This window comes from Phaethon aethereus (assembly GCF_964289735.1).
Source record: "Phaethon aethereus genome assembly, chromosome: 1".
NCBI lineage: Eukaryota > Metazoa > Chordata > Aves > Phaethontiformes > Phaethontidae > Phaethon > Phaethon aethereus.
In genome coordinates, this window is record NC_138575.1 from 143,761,945 (window position 1) to 143,783,395 (window position 21,451).

Here is a 21,451-nt window from a genome sequence, read left to right on the forward strand (position 1 = left end):
CAAAGCAATCCCCCACAAGTGTACTTAATATGATGAAGTCTCATCAGTAGATTCTTCTGGAACTACACTCACAGATTTATTAGTTCCCACACACAGCTATTGTTCAAAAGATCTTCAAAGAGTCTGTTTACTAAAACAATTGCCAACTGTGTTTTCAGTTGCACTCAAACTGCCTGCAATATGGGGCAACTGTGCTAAACGAGAACAGTTTGGGGTACTGTAAACAAATTGGTATGAAGCACCAGAAGGTTTACACCATAGCATCAGCATTTCTTCCTCTGACTATGCAACTCTGAATATGAAAGTAAAGTTAACAACGTTTAAAAAAACAACAGTATCCTATAGCAACAATATAAAAGGTTAACATACATTATCAGTCTATCTTAAGAGTTTTACACAACTCTTCATCGCACTGGTGATGAAGCTGAGCAGCTTTGTATAAATAGGGAAAACATCCACTAGTGATCACAGACAAAGTCTGAATTTCCTCTAATCCTAAGTATACTTAAATTAAAAAGTTTTGTTGCAGACTCCTGTGAGGTCAGAATTTCATCTCCTCACTTTTTTCTCATATTGAAGTCTGTGCTATGGTTGCCCTTGAAAGTGTTAACTTGGTTTCAAGAACAATTTAAATAATTTTATAGAGTCTTCTAAAAGTACTTTTGAAATAATCTCAATTTCCAAGATGTTTCACACTCATGACTGTTTCTGCAGAATGCTATGGGGAGGAGCAGGGAAGACCGATAAATATCAGAGTTCAGATTCAGAGGGTACCATTCATTATACTTCAGAAGGCACTATGGGAGAACAGGGAAGATGAGACACACGTAACGATAAAAATGAGGCACGCTTAACAGTTAAAAAACAAGAGTCTGTATCCATTAACCTTCCCCCAAAATATATGAGGATCCATAACTACCTCTTTAACTTCGGTGTCAAATAAACTATTAAGATAGCCAAGTATCCAAGAATTGCGTTTATAGAAAAAAACAGATTGTGATGGCCATTACAGTACACTCCATCTTAATGTAAAAATGCATCCAATTTCTTTTTGATACGTTCAAAAGCATCTTTCCCCATATAGTCCATGCGCCCTTCCTCCCATTTTCTCCGTTCATCTTCTGGACTTGGTTCTTCTGGTTTGAAGTGAATAGACAGCTCTGAAACAGAATGTGCGACCTCATTCTGTGGGAAGAAGCAGAACAATGGGAAAACAATCATTTGGTTGTTCTCATTTCAGTGCTGTAAAGTTAAACCTTAAATGTCAAACTTTTGCTTTGTACAGTCCCAGTTAAAACAATAAAACAAACAGTATTCAAACATTCATTCTTGTTTTGATAATGTGATCTCATTTTCCCATGATTTTACTACTTGTCATAGCATCTTTGAACATATCAAACATTTATTTTACTTTCTTAACTCAGACCTTGGCATACTCAGCAACACCACAATGAGAATATTACAAATATATCGTCTTCAGAGTATAGTATCTCCTACAATAAAGTGTAACCATGTATCTGTGCAAATTTTGTCTCCAACAGGCTTTCAGGTGAACATAAGTTCCTAGAATTTTTGGTCATTTGTTTTATCTGACCCCAGTGAGATCAGTATTATTTAGCAGATGTGAGACACATTACCTATATAAATTAATTCAAAAGTTTGTCACTATTCATTACACTGATAACTAGTTCATTTTGAATGATGGTCCAAAATTGTGAATCCTGGTTCAAGATCAAATTATCATAGGTGCACCAATGCAAGGCACATTAGTGATAATTTCAACCACACAAAAGAAAAACTGCGTCCATGATTGACCAATGCAAGTAAAACTGGAACAGTCCAACAATTCTAACCAATAATATAGATGAAATATAACAAGGACTAATCAAGGCAGCTACTGAAAACCCGCTTTCAGTACTACTCCAAGAGGGTCCAAGGCAAACAACTCATGTCATCTTATAAACAAAAAGGAAATCAACCAGAATGGCCTTCCAGTGAAGCCCTCAAATTCAATATAAAAATGTTTCAAAATAGAACTTAATGGGCAGGAATCAGTGGTTTAAACTGCCTAAACGCCCTGGAATATCCATTGCCAATTTGGGGCAGATAAGGCAGAACTTGTGCAAGGCTTGCACCTGCAGATCAGGTAAGGTATTTCAAACAGTCAACGTGACATGATATGCTTAGGCAACTGCAGCATTCCATATGTATACCCACCTGGGTCCCACCCTGTACATGACTTTAAATATGAATAAACACTTCAAAGAGCACACTTACTCCCTGTATATGCAAATATGCAACAGTACTTGGTGTTTAATTTTCAGACCTTGTATACACGTAACTGCAGTAATGCATGAAGATTCCTTTCTTTACCATTGGCAAGCCTTATCAACAGCTTTGGATGCCACTAACAAGAAGACGGGAATCATCATGGTTTTCGAAATAAAGAACTTTATAGCTAGGGCCCAAACACCCCTGGCTGCATGGGAGCTACAGTTTCACCTACGGTTTTGTTTCTCAGTCTTTCACCGGAGTGCTTCACAGTCGTACGAAAGGCCTCACTAGGAAAATGGCTGTGTTGTGTACCTTACAAGATACGAGCCCTTGACACCCTGTGACCCCCATTAGCGCCAAGTCTGGCACTGTTGTCACACTGCCCACAGTGCAAGATCACTAAGGAAAGCCTAGTAGCTTAGGATCCATGCCTGGCTCACTGTACATTCATTTTCCACTTGCTTGGAAACATCACTTCAGCAGGACAGAAAAAAAACCAAAACAAAACAAAGGAAAAAAAAAAACCAAACAGTTTTGCTTGTGTTAGTATTGGAAAGCTAAAATTAACACCATGCATTTATTACTTGGGTGCTAGCACAGGAAAATATACATTTAAAAACTAGAAGTTTTAAAAAGAAAACTAGAAAGACATCATACCCCAGTACTGGAAGCAGCTAAGGAATTACACAGCTAAAAGATTAAAGCATTTATTTGCACATTGCATCATAATTAGTTGAGATTTCCCAAAACGATGTTGGCAGCAAAGACATGCATACAATTATAAACAGACGCACAATGCAGAAAGCTACATGTACCAGTTCTGAGGTTTCCTGAAATGCAAGTTGTTCTGAAGATCTGTCAGGCTCAGAGAGATGGACGTTAGAACCGCTTTGTTCAACTTCACACACGGGTTGCTAAAATACAGCCACTGAGGTTTTATTAGGTGAATATTTTTTTTACAGTTTCCTTATCATACAATACCAATCAATTTCAGTCTTGGGGTAGGGGAAACCAGTGGTTGGGAGGAAAATGAACGAAACACATTATCACCAAGGACAAAATTCATCTCACCCAGCTTTAGCTATCAAAATGGCATTGAATCTAAGCTCCTACTATAATGAATCTAGGATAAGTACCTCCAGAGGGCAGCTCATCTCATCCTGAAATAGGTTCAAGAGTAGCTGTCATTCTTCAGTGACTATAGAAACAGCCTGGAAAACTAGCTTACAGTAGATGCCTACCACTCACGAGGCCAAACTTCAGTGAGGGAAAATCTTATTTAGGATAATAGCTTGCCCTGTAACTCATGAGCTTTTTATTTGTATATAATGAGAACAGAACAATGAATTCCAAAACAGAGGTAAAATAGATTGCCAAAAAAAATACTGCCCCAGATATTTGCCTTTGTCAAATATCAAAACATAAATGACTAGACAGACCCCATTCTGAAATCTCTTCCACAAAACCCAAAACAATCCCACAAGACTACCGAAGCTGACAAACAAAATGTGGAATGATGGTGTTCCTAAGTAAGAAGGGAATCAGGCTATTAATTGGTAATTAATATGATCTTCTGATAAACCAATCCTAGTAATAAAAAAAGAAATTTAAATTTGAATGACACTACTGTAAGCGAACATTATGATTTTTTTACCCCAAAGAAACATCTTGAAAATATGTATTTGATTTGAGAATTTCCAATGGAGTCAGATGCATGAGGCACCCAAGGTAACAGACCCTTTGCAAATAAATTATTCCTATGTTATAGAGCTGGAAGTTTTGCAATTTTCCTTCAGCCCCTCCATAGTCAGGGTGAAAAAGAAAAGAAGGAAGACTACAGTTTTACTTTATGGAGGAACTATAGTCTAAAGAGATGAAGCACTGAACATCATAAAAACTGTCCTCATCTTACTAGAGAGTAGTGCACAAGTTACAATAACAGATGGTTAGAACAATAATTTAATTTTCTCCCAGTTGTACCTTGCTGTAGCATGGTTTATCATGCAAGAAGTAATGACTTACACCTGCAGAAACATTGTGCTATTATGTCCAACTTAACTCCTGCATAAAATAAGGGAGTCAGTGCAACAGAAACACCCAAATACAAACACACAAATACACGAAGAGTGACAAAAGAACTAGGACCCCTACAATGCTGATCAGTGAATTATGTTATGACACTCCTTGTTGCCCAAAACACAGAAATTTGGGGAATATTTTGGGGAAAAAAAAAAAAATTTCTACAAAGAAGTGATAGAAAGGATTCTAGTTTTAAATATATTAATTGACAAGAGTATTAATATTCAAAAGTTTACTTCAGTAACAGAATTTCTTTATATTACACTTTATTAAGACTTAACAACTTTCAATAAACAATCTCTATCAAATTTAATGAAAACTCTTTCAACCTCCAGACACATCATGCATGCATGACTAAATATTAAAGGAAATAAATACTCTTCAGGCTATTTCTGATGCTAGCAAGAAAGTTCAATAGCTATAGCTAAATAGAAGAAGAGATAATCTCCCAGATCAGAAGCATAATTAAAAAAACCCTCATTTTAGTATACCATTTTACTTTGTTACTGCACCTAGTAATATACAACATACTTACAGGTTTGAAAGCGAGTTCCTCGGGTGAACATGTTGTGGGATATATTTCATATGTCTGCTCTGGAAGCACAGACATTTGCAGCGAATTGGCCACATAAGGACTGACCTTTTTCAGTGTAATTTCAACTCCATTGAAAGTGTGCTAACAAAAACAAGAACATCTCACCACTGAAATACAATTTTGCAGGAGATCAATATCTTATTTACAACAGTTTCACTTCCTTACAGGGATTTCAGCATTAAAGGAGTAAGTTAATAAATTCAAGAAAGTTTGTGGTCCCCGATTCAGAGCATGTTACAATTTATATTTTTGCACTCATGAATATGCCAGTACCATCAGGAGGTAAATTAACAGGTATTTCCACCTTCATGTTACCGTAGCTGAAATACATCTTTACCGTACAATTTCTTAAAAATTAAAACATGTTAAAGTATGAGATCAAAAACTACCCATTCCTTCCTCTACTTTCCAATTTGTCGTGAGGTTAACAAACCAAAGTACTCTCTGGGCTTTGATGCTAATTGTCCAACTGATCTTATGACACTATGCAATTAGTTCAATCATGCTAATAGTTTAATATTAAAAAAATATGAAGAAAACATTTACATATGCATAGAAGTAATGTCATGCCTGGGTACAAAATTTAAAATTGTACTTCTCCTAGTCATTACTTCATGCTGCTGGTATTCAAGAAATCATCTATTTATCAACAGATTATTTTTATTCTATTCATGGAAGCCATAAATTGCTGCACTTCCTTTGAAGTGGGGAGGGGGGAGGAAAGCATAAAGAGCTCAGTAAATGCTTGATGACATACAAGTACTGAATATAGCATCCTAAATGTCATCTGATCTATTTGCTATGACCCTCATAAAACAAGTTACAATGCAGTTCTGAAAAGGTACCTTTTACTATAGTTCAAGGGCCATTTTGATGGTCTACATCAATTTAGCTTCAAAAAGTCAACAGTCTGTTTCATAGCCAGATTATCACCTTCTCTGGCTAATTTGTATTATACTTGGTTTTTAATTTGCAGAATCTATACACATACACTCCCATACAAACTCTTCATCAATTAAGAAGGGGGTTGGGGGAAATCTTGGCAATGCTAGTACTAAAAATGCTTCTTAAACTGCTAGTTTAGATGTTTTTAGAAGCAATCACTGCTCCTACTGATCAACAGATGTTTCTCCCATGTAATTCCTTGCTCTAGCAAACACATAATTTTCAGAGTTTTTCTTGTGATTCCAGCATATTCCCCACTAACTCCTTATTAGTTACCTTGCATTCTTCAGATTCTGATTCCTCCACCTTTTGAAGTTTTTCTAACAAAGGCAATATACTGGCACTGTATATATTCCACCAGAGGGCAAGAAATGACAGCTGATGAAAAGATGCAGAGGTGGTGCCATCCTGCATAACTCTCTTTGTTTGAAGATTGTATTTGTAGTTCCAGGGCTTTGTCGCTCCCAAGAAGTGGACAACTTTGGCATCTCTACCAAAACTGTAGAGATTAAACATACAGGTCTATATGTTTTCTTTGTTAGCCTATATAAACTGCTAAAGAAACATGCTTACTCTCACTGGTGAGGCAATGTCAATATTTTGCAACAGCAACACATTCAATATGAGTATATATATTAATATTTTTTCTGTTTTATTAGTTTAAGGTATCTTGTTTAGCATACAGAAAACAAAAGGCTGCATTGCCATTTCTTTCCAGCTGCTGATTCTAGTAGAAAAGTTCATGAAGGAAAAGTGACAGGCTCATGCAGTACCATTTCCAGCCCTCCTGCATACTCTCTTCACAAACAAATAAATACCACTTCAAACAATGAATCAACAAAATTGGTTATTACTGATCCCATATTAAAAATTACTAATAAATACATCATCCTAAAACAACCTTCCAGTAAGAGTGTTTTGTGCAGCTGGAGCAGTAATTCCTGACACCTTAAATCCAACTTGCCTTCTGCCAGAAAAGTTTCTCTAACTGCATTGTCTGAAGTCATATAATTACTAGCACAAATTTAGTTTCATGGAAGAACCCAAGAAATGGTTTAAAAAAACAAGAACAAAAAACCCACACAACTGTTTCCCATAGAACTGACTGGAAAAGAAGGGAACAGCTTTCACCGTAAAGCTGTCAGAACCTAATGCTAAAGTATTCTACATTTTTTTCAAATACGATAAAAACTTCTCTGAAACAATATGAGATAGAGTAGCCAACTCTGGGACTTTCTATGTCCAGATGCAAGACATTCATACTGCATCATTTTTAGATAACACCTTTTCTGACTACTGTAATTTATGGTCAACAGACTACACCATTATTATTCTCTCTTATAATGAAATGTTTGTTAACAAACTATGGAGGTTTACAGTCAGTCAGAAGTGTTACTACTTACTGATTGAAAGCAGGAACATAGGTGTATACAGCACTGCTGCTTAAGTTATAGAGGAAAGGTAAGTGTTTGCCAATATCTGCTGTTGCCCAATTGCTGAAGAAGCTATTCAACAAGCCTTGATCACCCCCTAAGAACATATAAAACAGTATTACCATAATTGTGCATACACTCAAATTTACGTAAAAATTTCACATCCAAGGATGGGAGTGAGACTGGTGTGTTCATGGGACTGCAACTTGGACTTGACAATATGGCCACGTGAACAGGTACAAGCGCATAATACCTGATCCACTCCGATGCAAGTTCAATGTAAATGGAGTCCTATTGTAATATATGAAGAAAGGAGTAGGAAAGGGTTTTGATCTCCCTCAGAGCAGAAGACTGAAGATCAGATGTATTTCTCTCTCCTAAACCAGACAGCAAAATTAAAACTTACTGAGCAAGACTCAGACACACTGTCCCTTCATTGCCCTTTTCTGGGAAGCACAGTCCACAATAGGTCAATGGGTCTTAAGTACAGTGTAAGAGGCAAAGGTCTGCACCTTCAATTTTTGTGGGGGCACAATTACCTAAAGCCCAGACAACTCCTGCCTTCTTCTATTCTGCCAGATAGCATGGAAGCTATGGAAAAACAGCTTGCTGAAAAGTAATCTAATGTCTTGCACTTCATCCCTTATGCCTTGCCCCTTACCATCGAAGCTGCCATGTTCAGCAGCGAACCGGAGCAGTAAGTTATAAGTTTTCAAAGAAGGTCGGAACACAAATACGCCACTATTAAAGCAGTCAGGCCAGCCACAATCAGGAGCTGCTGAAAACTCTTCTCGATCAAACAATTCATCAACATTGCAAAGCACCTTAGAGACAGTAGGAAAAAAAAATTGTTAGAGCAAATATTTTTCTAGAACATGAGTTGCTAAATCAGTACCAATGGAGTAAATTGATAGTTTCGGCAAGTATATAGCTTCCAGAGCATAAAAGCAGTGGCAATGCAAAATATGCTGGGGGTCAGAACCTCTACTTTTAATATAATAAGGAAACTTTAACTGTGGTTCTCCACAATATCAATTTCTCTGATAAAAGCACAAAGCCTCTGAAATTATTTCATGAACCTCAGAGACTCTCCAGAAAGTCCCTTTAAATATTATAACATACCATGAAAACGCACAATTTCCTTTTTTCCTAGCTCACCTTCCCAGAGTCCATTATTCTCAGTAACTGCAACAGAGCTGAATGAAAGCTGACCATCCAAATAATTTGAGTTAACAACAGACTGACTAAAGGGGTAGCAGAAAAACTGTCTCTTGTTAATAATTTTCTACTGTAAGTTAAACTCAAAGGTTTGCATTGCTTTGGTTTGGTTTGGTTAAGCTTCACAAGGAAGTGGGGAAAATCAATCTGGTTAAGGCCCAGATCACTTTTAAAGTTGGTGGAAAGACAGCTGTGCAGTAGCTGAAAGTCTGGAACCCACCCACAACCGAGCCACTGTGAAAAGCAAGAGAAGAAAATCTTTTTAGGAGAAAAATTACTCCATTCAATTTAAAACAAAAACAAAATTTGCCTTCCTCCTTTAACTTTAATGCAAAGCAAGAAATCTTAAGCCTCTCCCCCTCACCCCCTGAGAAGAATAACTTAATTTGGTTTCTAATCCAAATACAATCCTATTAAATTGAAGTGCATCCCAGTCTTCCAAAGTGAGCCATGTAAGTGCAGGGGAAGGCTGACATGATTATCCTTGCCAAAATTATGGTCATTTTAATCTCTATGACTCTTTTTTTTTTTTTTTTTTTTTTTTAGAAGTAATTCATGTTTCTGGGCTTCCCCCCCGCCCCCATTTTAAAAGTGGCCTGCCTTCCTGACCAGAATAAGTCCAAACAAGATTATATGAGAGAGACCTATTTTAAACATCTGACTGAAAACCATTAGCATAGAGCGAGTTTGTTATATCTTTTGAGGACTGTCCTGAGGCTACTCTCAAAACAGGATTTGTTTCTCTGCAGCTGGCAAAACTGTGAGCATTGCCAAAACATGCCAGCTGCAGCTCCTGCGACCTTGTGACCACTGATAAATCTGGTCACTTCACAGGCCTGTAGGTTGCCTGACGAGGAAGCATCCCACACTCAGGGTAGCTCTTTAAGACAGACACAAACATTTCCATGGCTCCCACTCTACTCACCAAAGTGTCTGCATCCATGAAGACACATTTGCTATAATGAGTAAGAGTCCAACAGCGAAGTTTAGTGAAGGTTACACCCAGTTCCGGCCTCTGCATCAGAGCCAAACGGACTGAGTCAGCACTGTCAAGTGCATCCACCTCGATGACTTCGTCAAACACGCTGCGGAGGACAGACCTACCAGAACAAGCAGTGGAGAGAAAGAAGGGAATTCAGAGAGGTTTGTCAGAGTTCACTTCTGGCATGAAAACAGTGACATAAAACACCACACTTATTGTGACAATAGCAAAGGCTGGATTGATTGGTTAGAATGAGAAGTCAAAAGCAGAAAGTCCTTATAAAGAGACTGCTGAAATGACAGCTATCAATCAGGCCATAAACCATCACCTCTTCCATTATGGGGCAACCACATCTCAAAAGCGACAGATGCAGTATGGAAGAGAAACCAATCCTTATTTTAGTTACTTAATCTCCTATAGAAACACCAACAGAAGTTAAATCAACTTTCATTCTGCACAATTGTCTCTGAAGAACAGCACCATATTGTGTTCCCTGTGCAGTGCACATGATGTGGCATGTGCTGTCAGCACAGTCATTTGCGCCTATTATGCCCAAGTAAATGCAGATTCAGAACTGCACCTTTTAAAACAGGCCATATATACTTGCTCACTACTACAAATGGCCTCAAAAAACACTTTCAGGAAGACTTTTTTTTCTATGCATATCCTTCATGGGAATTTTAGAGGTGATACCAAAGTAGGTAATTTTCCTTCAAGACACAAGAAAAAAGTCTTTTAAACACAGCTTATCTATTTACATTACACTACTAACTACTAAGTCCTGGATGTCATACAAACACAGAAAAAGAAAAGCCTGTGTTGATTATCTAGATTTCAGAATAATCAGTTGTTGCATGACTGATCTTCAAGGGTCAGGAGTTAGCTTGGGAAAGAATTAAGAGATTTTCAGAAGCATAGTTCAGTGATGTACTGTTTTTTAAATGCTATCCTTGATTAAAAAATACAAAGGTTTTTTCCCCCTGCTGAATGAGAATGGGAAAACTGATGGACTTAGTATCCACCCAGGTGTCAAATGTATAAAGTATTCCCTCAGGAAGGTTACAGCGTTCTGACAAAATCCATACTTCAAAAAACCTGTAAAAACAGATTTCTGTACATCTAATCACAGCAAAAATGGGAAGGTATGTTTCTTGAGCCAGATGCATTGGAAATACTTTCACATGACATCCAGAAATCAGGAGCTTGCAGACTTCCTAAGCCAGAGTGTTACTGTTAACAAGCAACACAGTCCTCTAAATAACAGGGCTTGAGTTCAACATATCTAATGACATTTCCGTACACTAAATTCTGTTATGTCTGTAAAATCACAACCCAAATTAGGAAGTGATTAAAAAAAAGAAGCAAAAATAAATCAACCTCTTATCATGATAGCCATGCACCAATATTTTAAGATTAAGCATCTGAAACTGAGCCCCTAAGGTTTTTGGAGAGTTCTGATGTCACGTGGTTATGTATCTTGCTCTTTCTTAAAAAGAAAGGCTTGGTGGGGAGTGGGGAAGTGTAGTGCCTTTATTTCGGCTCAAAAGCAAGACATAAAAATCTTAGTTCCCAAACTTTCAGCTTATGTTCCCAATTATGGACTTAAGACAACTTCCAGCCACAAGTTCTACTTCTGCAAGTGAATGCTTATTAGGCTTATGATCTTATCATGGAAGTTATTTGTGATTCCTCCCAGAAATCGCTAGCCAAGGGGGAACTTCTAGACATAATGCTGTGAAATCCACAGGAAGCCTATTAACATCTTTCATGCTGTTTATTTTTCCATATTATCAGCCTCCAAAAATACATGAATCCTTACCTCATCCCACTGGAAACCTCTGGTGTAATTAGTACTGCCAATTTTCTAGATGTTGTATGGTTCCTCAACGACTGTCCAAGAACCAGAGCGCCTTGACAGTACACATCATCGGTAGCAAGGGTCACAAAGGCTTGATCTGTTACTGTGAGCAAATATTCAGAAGAGTCACTTTACAGCTTTAACATAAGCTCTTTTGGCAGGTTCCTACAATCCCCCTCCTCCGGCTAACCAACAGGCTGCGGCTTATAACAACCTGCAGTTCCTGTGATAAGCTCTTTTCTTTCCCAAACTCCCCCAGAAGACACAAATGAATAGAAAATCCAGTCAATGTGATTGCAGAATGTACATTTCTGAATTTTGTTATTTTTTGTTTGCCTAATTTACATAAGAACAGGTATGACGTTTTTGGACTAGCCTTAAATAATAATTCCCCTGGTCTTACTGCCTAAAGATAATGTTAATCAAAAAAGACTATATCTAAATATTTAGATTTTACATTTAACTAACATAGTATAATATAACTGATAAGGAAAATGTTCCTGATTATACAGTGCCAAAAGCTAAAAAAAAAAACCAAACCCACAAACAAACCACCACCAAAAAAACAAACCAAAAACCAGGCTGTTAAGTACTAGCCAGAAATGTCCTTCTTTCCATAACCTCACTGAATCAACCCGACTTTGCTCTGTCCTCTTTGTACTGGAGTAACCGGTGCTGGGTGAACAAATGCAGAGAAATTGCTGCTGAGATTAGTACACCTCCCAGAAGCTAAGGATCCCTACCTCAAGTAACTCCAAGAAAATCATGAGTGCTCCTCATTGTCAAGAAACAAATGGGGAAAAAAAGTTACAATAAGAAAGCAAGCAAGCTACACTCCTGCACAATAGCAGACATTCTGTAGAGATCCCAGGCCTGTGGCAATATCACCAGGGGCTGCTTCTTCAGCTCTGCCCTCTGACAGAACCACCATTACCAGGGTTCTCCTGGGGAGAGGCCAGAACCTATGATTCAGCAAGGTGAACAGCACCCTCAGAGCAGAAGGAAGACCTCAGCTTTCTAGGCTGCAAAATTAACCAGAACAAGATGAGCAGGTTGCACAGATGAGGGGAATTCCACTGAGCTCTACAGAGCTTCAATAAATACTTCTGTTGAACTACTTGTTTAAAACGACCATCATCTTAAGGGACAAGCAATTATGTTAAATAAATTAAAACAACCAAACAATAACAACAAAAAAATCCCACTCTGTCATACAGTTTCCAGGCTCTGTGAGAGACACTAGGAAAGAATCTCACAGAACTACTTGCAGAGAACCCAACAAATAACTTCATGGCTGCCTCAGCCAGAGGCTGCCAAAATGAATGAGTTCAAACCTCTAACCTAATATCAAGGTATACAGTGAAGTATGGTTGGTGCCAGTGACGAGCTCTCAGGTACTACGTATTTTCATTTTTCATGTCCTCCAAATCCAAAAGCACAGACCCACTGGTGTGCTGTCTTCTTCCCCCCTTTTTGTCCTATCTCCCACTCATTTCCAGCCAGACTTGAATTCAAATCAAGCACATACACCTTACATTTGCTGACATTGCAACAAATCCCTGCACCTCAGGAGAATTCCAGTAGTGTTAAACTTGGCCAAAAAACTGAATCGTCCATCCAAAATTAAAATAGTTTGCAGATCCCTCAGCTAAGTAAACTCCAATAACATTTTTAATCATGATTTCCAGAAGCAGCAAATGAAAAAAAGAGCTTTCAAATCTCCCATTATCATAACAGCTTGAGAAAGTTATGGGTGTTCCAGAAAACAATGAATACGGAGTTGCTTACATGGACTGATTTAAAAGGACAGTTGTGCAAGTAAACTGCTCCTACTGCAATTTTTCAAAAGGTTAAATGAATAAATATAAGCATACATTAAAAAAAAAAAAAAACAACAAACCACTGAAGGCTACTTTAGCAATAAATTTTTTTCCCCTCAAAAGACACAAAGAATCAGCAAAGAAAAGCACTTCTCTGCTAGGCAACAGGCATCTTGAGCCAAATAAAGGTAATAAAACAACTACTGAGAGGATTGTGGGGGGTAGGTTAATAAAAAAGCAAACTGTGAAATGAGTGGGAGTTTAAATCTTAAAATACTGTTTTAAATAACAACCACAAAACTGAACACATAATCTTCTTATTGCTTCTGGAAATTCTTTTAGCTACAGAAGCTGAATCTTTACATAAGTAATACATCTAAAAATATACAAGCTGCTCATCAAATAGTTCAGCAAGTTGGTAGGGCAAATTGCCACATCCTACACACACTTTCATGCTCTGTACCTCTCAAACTAAAGTTGTGGTCAAAACCACAAGGAAGCAAAGTGCCGAACAAATACAGCTTCTAAGAAACTTGTGCTAATACCTCATGCAGAAAAGAAACCGATTGTCTCTTTTGAGACTCAGATGTGGGACATATATTATGGCCTTCCTAATAGACTGAATCATTACAGAGATAATTAAATAGATAATCAAATTATTGACTGAAAGCATACAATATTAAAATATTTCTGGTACAAAGAGAGAAGCATGTCCTAGCTGTTTTAAAATCTTACAGGGGTATCACTAATCCATTAAGAATCCATAGGGAGTTTAAAATCAAGAGATTATATCATTACCCATTCTTTCATCTAACCTCTGTTTTCAAGGAGGAAGTGTTACTTGACTTGCCTCATTTAGAAAGTTCTTTGGAACTCTGTAAGTAAGGATCAGATTTTCATATAAATTTGTGAAAGTAAACCCTTTACCTGAAAATTCCTATTTAACTGAAATCAAGGACAATGCTGCATTAAATGTAATGAACACAGAGTTTCACTCACTGGCTTTAGACTGCAAAAGAAGATTTGATCTTTTAAGTTTGAAGGACAAGGGTGTAGGTATTTAAAATTCATTCAAACTGGATTTTTTTTGTTGTTGTTCAAAGTGTAAAGTGCAGCTTTTTGCATAAGTTTCAATTTTTTGTGCTGAATGACGATAGGATTTTTCATGGCAAACACCTAGTGTGAACAGTATTAAGTTTTCAAGCAAATTGTTTTCAAGCTGTGGAACCCTACGGCTAATACCATTGGCTCTCAGTGAATTATGAGAAAAGTATATCATTAGAATCACATTAAAACCATGTCGTATGAATTTGTAAATCTGCTCATTTCTCTCGTCTGGATTACCACACAGCCCATGAAGATGCAGATTTAGAAATCATTGTCATCAGCAATGTCTCCTCAGTTTTAATACCTAACAATAGTTTCTTAGAACAAACCAAGGACTGTCAAGCAAATAACTGGTGCGTTTTTTTAGAGCCCGCTCTGCAGCTACAGATAGCGACACAGAAAAGACAGCAAAAGTAATGTGAATCACTACAGTTGGGGTGATTTGATGTGAAACTTGTTACAGTTTTTTAGCCAAGATCACCAACTTCTTATGCTACTTACTCATGGCAGTAGTACCTCTAACAACACTGCCAGAGGCAAAATTCTTGAACAGGCCTGAAAACCAATTCTAGGGCAGCTAAAAGCCTTACTTAGAATCCGTACCAGCCAGCAATCAGGGTGGTGCTCACTTTGATGTTCAAAATAAAAAGAGTCAGGGAATGAACAAACACCAGGTACTCACTGAGAATCAGGAGTGACTCATAACAAGCACTGAACGAACCATATGCACCTGCCAGCTTTGAGACAAGTTTAAGTAGGGTGGGTTTTTTCCCCATAATCCAGTAGATACAGTTTTTTAAACACATTTCAGTCTTGTTCTGATAGACAGAGAAAGGATAGCTTTCTCTGTGGTGTAGCTGTGGCTCCTACAGTAACAGCTCAAATTTGCCAAGTTGCCCACTCCAAAACTGCAATAGGAGACCAGAGACTCATATACAACAACTTTCCTCCAAGCATATTCTAAATAACACATCGATGTCTTATGCATAAAAATAAGAGTAGACAAACCAATAGCTAAAAGCCTCCAGCAGGCTCGTTAGGACCCCAGCATGTACTGCCACTCATATTAACCAACATTGTCTTGTTATCTTCTTAAATTCCTCCCTGCTATCACCCACTGCTCTTTTGTCACCTCCCCCCTTCTACTTCAGACACAATCTGCAGGACGGACAGGCTGCAGTCTGGACCTGTGCCCGCTGAGCCCAAAGCGCCTTTCTGAAATCCTGAGAGACAATGACATGGCACAGCCTCAACTCACAGCACGTTTTCTAACAACTATTTTGTTACTCCCCCTCCCACACATAGGTTCCTACGCATCTTCCCACAGAAGCATGTCTCAGTGAAGGTGTATTAGACTCCTGCAAAGATAAAGCAAGCTACAGGCCTTGTCACTTCTCTGACCTAGCACTACCGTACCAGGAGCACTTGGAACAGAAAGCTCCGCTCCACTGACACTCACAATCTAAAAGCAGTCAGGAAGTATTTTGTTGTAAGTAGGTAAACTAAATAATGAGTAACAATTTCAGACAATAACCTATGTCAGACCTTTGTTTTCAGCAAAGAGGCAGCTCTTGCCCTAGCGAACAAATGACAGCTGGCAATTATAATTCCCATGCTTCCTCACTCAGGGTCCAATGGGAGAAACGTATACATTACAGATGAAGGTGGCACAACTAACACTTTACACAGACCTTTTTATAACAGAATATAAATTGACATTTGATGGCATACAATATTTCTCCTGGTCTAATGAAGTTCTGCCTGATCCAAAGCCAGATTCTCTCTTATCCTTTATTAAAACAATACTGAATTTCAGTAGACAGGATTATGACTGTTATCTCAGGCGGCTACAGAAAGAGGACTTGTTTCTCATTTTGTGTAGCTTTTACTATGTATCTTTCAATTAAGAACAGTTACATTCTGCTTCCAGACCCTGCAATTTTGTTATTCAACAGATAGTAAACGATCCTTATGAAAAGGAAAATGCAACAATAATTATAATATGAAAATCGGCATAACCCATAGCAATGAAGACTAGCCCCAAAACAGTAATGTAACAGTTTGAAAAAAATTAGTAGTAATTGCTTAAGGGACCCAAAGACAGCACAGAGGACTTGGTACACTGTTAGATGTTTCCAGTCTTTCTACCCTCCTTTCAAGAAAAAACAAAAAAAAACCAAACTAACAAATCAAACAAAACTGCAACCCTCTAACCCTTTAATTCGCAGACTCCCTTTCTGCATCTTGCCCCAACACTGAGATGCCACATGCATTAATTTGAACTCGGGTTCTACCAGGCCGAATGCCAGAGGAAGGTATGCTTGTGACACCCTTCAAATGGTTCAACAAACCCAACTTCAGGGGGCTGCCACACAACTTTTTCCTCAGTTTGTGAGCACATTAAAGAAATGAAACAGGACCGGTACCCACCTCTTGCGGTTAGCCCTAAACCAGTCCCTCGTGGCTTTAAAGGATAACTGTGAACAAACGACTACTGCTGCTATGGAAGAAGGGACAACAGAAAGGTTTCCCTGAACCCACCTCGGGCTGAGGGAGCCCACCCCAGCCTGTCGCCCTGCAGACCCACCAGACAAGCGCACAGAGGCCTGGGTAGGCCAATCTGTACGAACAAGCGGAATGCCTAAATGAGTTTAGCTCTTTCATCCCACCAGCCAGAAGGCTTAAATCCTAATCTGAGACTGCTAATTACAGCACAGTACTCTGCTGTTAACGAAGCAGCGGCGACCCTCGCCCGCACCGGGGTGCGGGAACGGAGAAGGCCCCGGAGGCGACCAGCCTGCACCGCCGGGCCGCCCCCGCAGGCGGCCGAACACAAGCGAAGCGGGGTGCTGCGAACGGCGACGGCAGCCCCTCAGGCAGCGCCCGGAGCCGCGGTACTCACCGGACATCCTGCGGCGGGCGGGGGCCAGCCGGGCAGGGGCACGGCCCGGGCCCACGGCGCCCACCTCTACCGCCGCCGCCTCACCTGCTTGCGGCGGGGCCGGTAAATCGCGAAATAGGATTAAGCCTCTTTCCTGTTGAAGACAGTGGTAGGTGAATTATATTCGCAGGGACTCCTGCGCAGCAGCAGAGAAACGGCATTAGCGGCAGAGACCATTTCGGAGGGTTGGCACGACCCACCCCGCTCCCCCTTCCCGGCGCTGGCTTTACTGCAAGGGGGCCATGTCCTCTCGGCCCCTGCCCCGCCGCGCAGCCCCCGCAACGCCCTACCCCCGAGGCAGGGCAGAGCCCGGGACTCGGCCCCGACAGCCACCGCCTGAGGCGACGCGGGCCCCGCACCTGCCCGCTGCTCCCGGCCCGCCCGGCGCCTCCACGCGCGGCGGCGGCACTGCTGCGCCTCCTGGCGGCGCCGTGCGGCGCTCCCGCCCCATTGGCCGCCATCCCCGAGCCCCGCGGAGCCCTCCCGTCGTGGCGGGGCTTGGGGGCCTCGCCCCCCCCTTCCCTTCCCTTCTCTTCCCTCTCCTCTCGTCCTATCCCATCCCCTACGCGCTGCTGTCGGGGGCCGCGGGTTTCAGCGGGACCTCCAGAGAGCTCCCTCAGGCGCCTCCACTGGGGCCCTGCACAGCGCAGTCTCCCAGCTGTGCGCTGCCCGGGGGAGCCGGGGAAGGCGAGGGACCCCCTCAGCCCCACCCCCGCCCCTTGTTTCAAGGCCCCCGGGCGAGGGGCGCCGGCCCCTGCGGAGCAGCGCGGTGGCTCAGGCATTGAGCCTACCTAAAGCTCCGACGTTAAGGAGAAGAGCAGGCCCCGTGGGAGGGACGGAGGGCCCTGCCCCGTGGGCGCACACCCATCGCGGCGGGAGCCCCCGCTGCGGGGGCCGGAGGCCACGGCGGCAGCCTGACAGAAAGAGGGGCCTGTGGGCCGCGTCCCGCCACCCGTGCTCGGGCGTTGCCACACGGTCTCCCCACCACGCACATGCCCCTGCAGAAACGGAGAGCAGGGAAGGCAAGCTGGGGGCGGCTTTTTCCCCTTTGGAGGAAATATCAGTGTCTGTGATGGTGAAGATTTCAGTGTGGGAAAAAGGTCCCAGGGCACAAGTACGATGACTCCAGCGTGTCTTACAGTAACCCAGATAGACGGGATTCACCGTGAGTTAAGGGAGCCTACCCATTAACTTCCCTGGAGCCATCATAACCCCTACAGACACACAGTCTAGCAACTTGTCACCCAGATAAATAAATACGTGTTTTCAGAGAGCTTGTTGCTATTCAGCATGCTATATTATTTTCAGAAACATATACATAAATGCACATATATTTGCATAGTGTGTTTTTGCCAGTAATATAGAAGTGAGGTAATTGTTAGATGTAATTGTGCTGGTTTTGGCTGGGGTAATTTTCTTCCTAGTAGCTAGTGTGGGGCTGTGTTTTGGATTTGTGCTGGAAACAGTGCTGATAAAGATATTTTTGTTACTGCTGAGCAGTGCTTGCACAGAGTCAAGGCCTTTCCTGCTCATCCCACCCCACCAGCGAGTGGGCTGGGGGTGCGCAAGAAGTTGGGAGGGGACAGAGCCAGGACAGCTGACCCCAACTGACGAAAGAGATATTTCATACCATATGATGTTGTGCTCAGCATATAAAGCTGGGGGAAGAAGGGGGAAGGGGGAACGTTTGGAGTTAGGGTGTCTGTCTTCCCAAGAAACCGTTATGCATGATGGAGCCCTGCTTCCCTGGAGATGGCTGAACACCTGCCTGCCCATGGGGAGTGGCGAATGAATTCCTTGGTTTGCTCTGCTTGCATGCACGGCTTTTGCTTTGCCTATTAAACTGTCTTTATCTCTACCCACAAGTTTTCTCACTTCTGCTCTTCTCATTCTTGTCCCCCTTCCCACTGTGGGGTAGTGAGCGAGTGGCTGCGTGGGGCTTAGTTACCAGCTGGGCTGAAAGCAGAACAGTAAGTCAGCCACACAATGTCCCTGCAAAGTAGTTTTAAGCTGACATGATTCAGCTGAGGCATTTTTGCATCAAACTGTTCTCTGAACATCAGTAACTACTTAGCAGAGGACAGCAATTTAAGACAGTGTGCCAACCGAAGAAAATGCACATACTACTCAACTATCTAAACCTGTATTTCCAACAATTTTCAAGCGATTGGTGTTGCCACTCCAAGCTGCAGCATTAATTCTCTCACACGCTGGGAGTGTCCTAAATGTCCATCGGAGAAGAGGATGTCATTGTTCTAGTAGTGGTGAGGTGTTTAAGGAAGGAGGGACATAAATGCGTAGGAAATCAAGCTTTACTTACCCCACAGAAACAAAATTCTCAGGAAATGTGTTCATCATCAGCTTATATAGATGTGTCAGCTAAGCAATATGCTTCTGAGTAGCAAGATCGTTGCTGTAGATAATTTTACTGCCAGGTCTACTTCAGTTGGGAGATTTTATAAGCAACAGAAGCATTTTCTTGGTAATAAAAGTGATGGCTACATTTAGACGATTTTCTGTTTTACTTGTGTGCCAGCAACTTTTTTTACAGTATAGAATAGATTTTAAATGTCAGAGCCAATAATACAAGCTAGAGTTCTGATGGTCTAACAGCCAGTTTATATTCCTTCCTTCCCCTCCAAATTTAAATCTGTTAGAGCTTCCTTATATAAACACCTAATTATCTGAAATAATAATAATTATTCTTCTTATTATTAAATTATTATCATCATCATACTAGTTAAAAGAGAAATTAACACTGAAAAGTGTGCCTGCACACCAATATGTTGGTCACATGTTAATGCAATTAGACCAAAGAGCTTTAGAGGTTTAAACACTTGGGTGGGCAAGGTGGGTTTTGCTCAAATTCTCCATAATAAAATCTGCTTTTTTGCTAATAATATAACACAAGTAAGAAATTATTTTGAAAATACTATGAACAAATTTAAATAAATTGTAATAATATTTCAAAACCAAAAATGTTAATAATGCTCATAGATCCTTCTCTGGACACTGCTCCTGAAAAAAAAAAATTCTTAAACCCTTCTCTTTTTTTCCCTTTGAAGCATTTCTTTCTCTTCCCTAGCAGTATGTAGATCATTTTGTACATAAAAGGTATCAGCTGGCATCAGAAAGTAACAAACAAAACAAACAAAACTCAGATCATCTTAAATAAAACACAGTATATGTTTATTGAAAATTTTGAGGAGAAAGAAGCAAAATATGTATTTAATTGTTAAACAAAGAACTGAAGTGGTAACCATAAAACACTTTAACATTTCATTAATCAAAACTTTATATCTACCTCGCAAAATATGCATCAATCTGTTTTAACTACTAACATGGAAAATTAGTATTTTTAAAGAAATATCGTGTCCTCAAAAAAGTATTAAAAACATGTTATCATTCATAAGTTGAAAGTGATAGCCACAAAGGTGCTCATTCATTTGTGTGTTGTCAAGATGTTTCTGTATTTAAACTGATGTGCATTATCATTCCTTACTTTCAGGATTAAAATAAAGATTATGGTTATCACCTCAGAAACTGATTATACTCAAATATAATTTATATGGAATAGTATTTTATTTTATGAAAAAAGTACTTTTTCAGATGATGTCTTTCTCTCAACAATTTAATAAACACAAAATCATGTTTACCTCCATCTACATGGAGTTTCAGTAAGAGAAAGGATGCTTCACATATGAGGATAAAACCACACAGATTTTCTCTTTGCTTTAAAGTTAGCTAAAATGGCTATATTTCAGAATTATGTCAGTAAACTACTAGTTTTGCTAGCTTTCCTCTGCATTTCATTAATTTGCTAGTATTTTGATTGTTGGCTAAATGAAGGCAGAGACACTGGAGGAGTGTTAGTTTTTGTTGATAGATTTGTCTACATAAGGACATTTGTTAGCACAGCAAGGTTGATCAGGAACAAGGGAAAAAGATGAAACAGCCTTGTTATCAAAACTGTATCATACATATTTGCATATGTATGAAGTTTAAAAGTTGGTGTGACAGAGACTTTATAGAACAAAGTGTCACAGACTCATTCTAAATGATCCTGAAAACTTTGTACCTATTTTCCCTTTACAGAAATTATGAATAATATAGTTTTTTTAAAAAATAGCCTGCCAGATTAATGCCTTTAAAGGCTCCTAGAGCAGGGCCTAAGTTTTCAAGAAGAGAAACAAAATTTA

The 21,451-nt window shown here is 40.1% G+C and overlaps 1 protein-coding gene across 1 annotated transcript; it reads right to left on the reverse strand.

Moving 5' to 3' along the window:
• Positions 1 to 1,023: 1,023 nt before the first annotated feature.
• On the reverse strand, positions 1,024 to 17,733 carry GYG2 (glycogenin 2; the record flags this gene model as incomplete). Its single annotated transcript, XM_082014297.1, is given in 10 exon segments — positions 1,024 to 1,185; positions 3,090 to 3,188; positions 4,889 to 5,029; positions 6,170 to 6,392; positions 7,297 to 7,423; positions 7,988 to 8,150; positions 9,470 to 9,644; positions 11,346 to 11,487; positions 17,214 to 17,326; positions 17,328 to 17,733. Coding segments are annotated over 10 exon segments (1,731 nt in total). The 5' UTR covers positions 17,714 to 17,733.
• Between the last annotated feature and the right edge of the window lie 3,718 nt (positions 17,734 to 21,451).